This window comes from Bactrocera latifrons, unplaced genomic scaffold, assembly GCF_001853355.1.
Source record: "Bactrocera latifrons isolate USDA-ARS-PBARC rearing strain unplaced genomic scaffold, ASM185335v1 scaffold_44, whole genome shotgun sequence".
Taxonomy (NCBI): Eukaryota; Metazoa; Arthropoda; class Insecta; order Diptera; family Tephritidae; genus Bactrocera; species Bactrocera latifrons.
In genome coordinates, this window is record NW_017537090.1 from 1,530,197 (window position 1) to 1,534,256 (window position 4,060).

At 38.4% G+C, this 4,060-nt stretch overlaps 1 protein-coding gene across 1 annotated transcript; it reads left to right on the top strand.

Moving 5' to 3' along the window:
• Positions 1 to 2,387: 2,387 nt before the first annotated feature.
• LOC108972921 (lysosomal aspartic protease-like) lies at positions 2,388 to 3,539 on the top strand. Its single transcript, XM_018939820.1, has one exon. It carries the CDS (start codon positions 2,392 to 2,394, stop codon positions 3,514 to 3,516), a length of 1,125 nt encoding a protein of 374 aa, XP_018795365.1. The 5' UTR covers positions 2,388 to 2,391; the 3' UTR covers positions 3,517 to 3,539.
• The last annotated feature ends 521 nt before the right edge of the window (positions 3,540 to 4,060 follow it).

Below are 4,060 nucleotides of genomic sequence, written 5' to 3' on the forward strand. Positions count from 1 at the left end.
TCTCCAAGAAGCTGCTCATTTGTCGGAAGTGCCGATATCGGACCACTATAACATATAGCTGCCATACAAACTGAACGATCGGAAAAAGTTCTTGTATGGATAACTTTCGCGTTTGACAAGATATATTCACAAAATTTGGTGTAGATTATTTTCTAAGGCAACAATGTAATATCCGAAAAAATTGTTCAGATCGGCTCACTATAGCATATAGCTGCCATACAAACCGAACGATCGGAAAAAGTTCTTGTGTGGAAAACTTTCGCATTTGACATGATATCTGCAAGAAATTTTACATGGATTACTGCTTAAGGTAACAATATAATCTCCGAAAAAATTGTTCAGATCGGATTACAATAGCATATAGCTGCCATACAAACTGAACGCATAGTTATGGAAAGAAATGCATCTGTGAAGGGTAATTTAGCATCGGTGCAACCGAAGTTAACGTTTTTTCTTGTTATGGTTATTATTAAGTTCTATATAATACATATCGCATTTTATTTGATGTCTTGGGGGATGTAAACTGCTGTAAGGGACAAGTTGTTGTCACTATCTGTAGATATTTGGGTTTCTGCGTGGTGTTTTATATTGCTGCTTATCTTAATGGCAGCTGCTCCGCGCCACACAATTATTTGGATGTATTACATGATAAATTTCAAAGTTTCTGAATTTAGTATATGTTTGCTGTCTAAAATGGGCCTCAGATATTAAGCATACGTCAGTTTTTTCAGTAACGAATATTATCTCTAGCTCGTTTTGGTTTTTTAAAAATGACATTTGCGTTCTATAGCATAATTTTTAAGAATTTAGTCATATTTATTTATTTTTCTTCTACTGTTTTTTCGAGCTTATATAGCCTCTTTCCAGTGTAATTGTAAGCTCATTTTGTTTTGTAATCTTTTCCAAGATTTGTTGGAATATGCTAGCATCATTTGAACAAGTGTTCTCTTTTACAACTTGCGAATACGTTAGCTCATTTGCTATTTTAATATATTTTTCAGCAATTGGTTGGCGTTTTGTGTTTTTTGGGTGGCTTTTGGCGTTCTTGTCATCCAAGATTCTTGGCTATGCGTCGTTTTTCTTTGTACCACTTCTTTGGTCACGAATCTTTTGTAGTTCTTTCACAACTACGCAATCTCTGTAATTAGCAGGATGAGTCTCATCACAGTTACAGCATTTGGTTTTTACAGTCTATGGTCTGATGCTTTCTTGCACACAATACCACAATAGTTGCAAGTATGCCCTTATGATTGCCACAATTTGCATTTGGGTATGAGTTTGACTGCTTTACAGCTACTTACATAAGTGCCATCAATGCATCCTATCACTTCTGATATTCTAAATTTTTAAACAAAATGGAGTTTTGCATTACTGGAATCAACATATTTGAAGCTTAGTATATAATATGCATTCGGACGTAATTTATTTTCTAAAACATTAATCGTTTCGGATAAAATTTTGGATACCCTGCTTCTACCCAGTGCAAAATCGATATGCTTTCTAACTGAACGTGGATATGAACCTTCAGCCAAAAACCTAACACTTGCCGCCACTTAATTAAATTAGGTATGAAAGCTTCTCTAACCAAAGGTTTAATTGCGTTGAGTATTTCTAAAAATGCAGGCTTACTTAACCGATAGCTGGAAATAAGCCTCCAGCAAAAATAAACTATCTCAATATTACAAGTTGAAAGGTTTTGGCAAAGCTGACGTGGAGTCCGGTGCAGACATGAGATTAGAGGGGTCTTTCGATAGAAACGTTTTAAGGGCAAATAAATGTAGTCTTAGTGTTACATGATATGCGCATTCACAACACAGTTTTCTGAGCAATTAATACAGTTATATTTGCTTACGTACACTGTTATCATTTTATATACCATTATGCAAGCAATCAGTATAGTCCTTTTCGATATCAGATATTTTCAACAGCAACAACCATAAATATAAACACTAGCTTCACTAATATGCTTTTATGTATGTACAAGTGTATACACGCAAAAATATATTTAAAGATATAAACATATGCAATTCGTGTGATCATAAGCTTCGAGAATTGAAAAGCACGCCGCTGTATTCTCAGAACTACCCAAAACATGCGTGAACTTTTCATTTTCCAAAAATAAGTAATAGCTTTATTAATAGATTTACAATTTGATGCGTGTAATTACCAAAATTTACGCACAATGATAACGCGTATTGGTCAAGATAAGACAAGATAAGACGCCGGGCTGTTACTATAAAAGCGTTTGTCGGAGAGTTTTCGGCACAGTTGTAACCGTATACCATCACCAATTGCCACACGACCGTGAGGACGCAGTTAGAGTAAGTTACTTAGGCTTATACATTCCAAATAAATATTGAAAAGTGTACTTCTTCTTCTCCAACTAGCAAAATGTTCAAGTATTTCGCATTTCTCACCATTTTCGTCGCACTGACATCGGCCAGTTTGGTGCGCGTGCCCATCTACAAGAACCCAAACTACAACAGAACCAGAGCAGCTATGAAGGCTGAGACCGCCTACTTGCGCAGCAAATACAATATACCCGGAGCACGCAGCGTTACCGTGGGATTGGAAAATGAATTAAATCTTTCTTACTACGGCAAGATTACCATCGGTACACCAGCGCAGGACTTCTTGGTAATCTTCGATACCGGCTCATCCAACTTGTGGGTGCCATCATCCACCTGTTCCAGTAGCGACAAGGCTTGCCAAAATCACAAAAAATACACCTCGAGCGCGTCCAGAACTTATGTGAAAAACGGTAAAAGCTTCTCCCTCGAATACGGTTCCGGCAGTTTGTCTGGTTTCTTGTCGGAGGATACCGTCAGTGTAGGTGGACTCAGTATTAAAAACCAAGTTTTCGCTGAAGCTACCGTATTGCCTGGTGACACCTACGTTAACTCCGCATTCGATGGTATTCTGGGTATGGCCTTCCAGTCGCTTGCCGCTGACAATGTTGTGCCACCTTTCTACAACCTGTATTCTCAGGGTTTGGTCAGTGCGAACTTATTCTCCTTCTATTTGGCCTCGGCTGGTACCTCCAGCCAGGGTGGTCAATTGATTTTGGGTGGTTCGGATTCTAGCCTCTACCAAGGTAGTCTCACCTATGTGTCCTTATCCCAGAAAACTTACTGGCAGTTCAGTTTGGGTGGTGCTACCATGAACGGAAAGGTTTTGTGCAGTTCCGGTTGTCAAGCCATCGCTGATACTGGCACCTCACTCATGGTTGCACCATTCGATGCCTACAACGCACTCGACAACATCGTTGATCCCGATGATGATGGCGTTATTGACTGCTCGTCGGTGAAGAGCTTGCCTGATATTGACTTCGTCATTGGTGGTAAAACTTTCTCTGTGCCGGCTTCAAAATACATTCTGAACGATAACAATCAGTGCTCACTTGCCGTCAGCTACATTGATACTGACTTCTGGATCTTGGGTGATATCTTCCTTGACTTGTACTACGCCGAATTCGATTTGGGCAACAGCCGCATCGGTTTCGCTCCAGTCGCTTAAGTTTATAATCTTTTTGTTTACCACTAAATAATGGCTTTTAAATAAAAATACGGTTAAAGCAAAATTTTGGCATGTTTCTTTTTTGGTGTTATAGAAATCTCAAGATATTTTAGTTTTCCAGCTCGACTTTCAGTGCTGTTCGCTTAGGTCAGAGTCTTTAGGTTCTAGAATAGAAGACCTGATGATGAAAACTGTTTGGATGTTAGTTCCACCAGTTAAAACTTTCCGTTTGCCAACGCGAATAGGAACCGCTTCTTTGGGTTAAAAGACCTTAATGAATTTAAGAAAGCAGAAAATGTATTATCCAGTTTCCAACTGCATGTAGAATGCGACTATCGCGTCTATCATATAAAGCATTATGGACTAAAATTTCATTCGAAAGGTAAAATTTATCTAAATAGTTTTGAGTTGAGAAATCTTTTAGAAAATACAACAGCTTGTTGGTGGTGGAACTCAAAACTAATGTAATCTCTCAATTTTCAAATAAACTGATTCGGCCAAAGCTCGAGCCAGAAATAGCCTCTGCATGTCTTCAACAAACAAA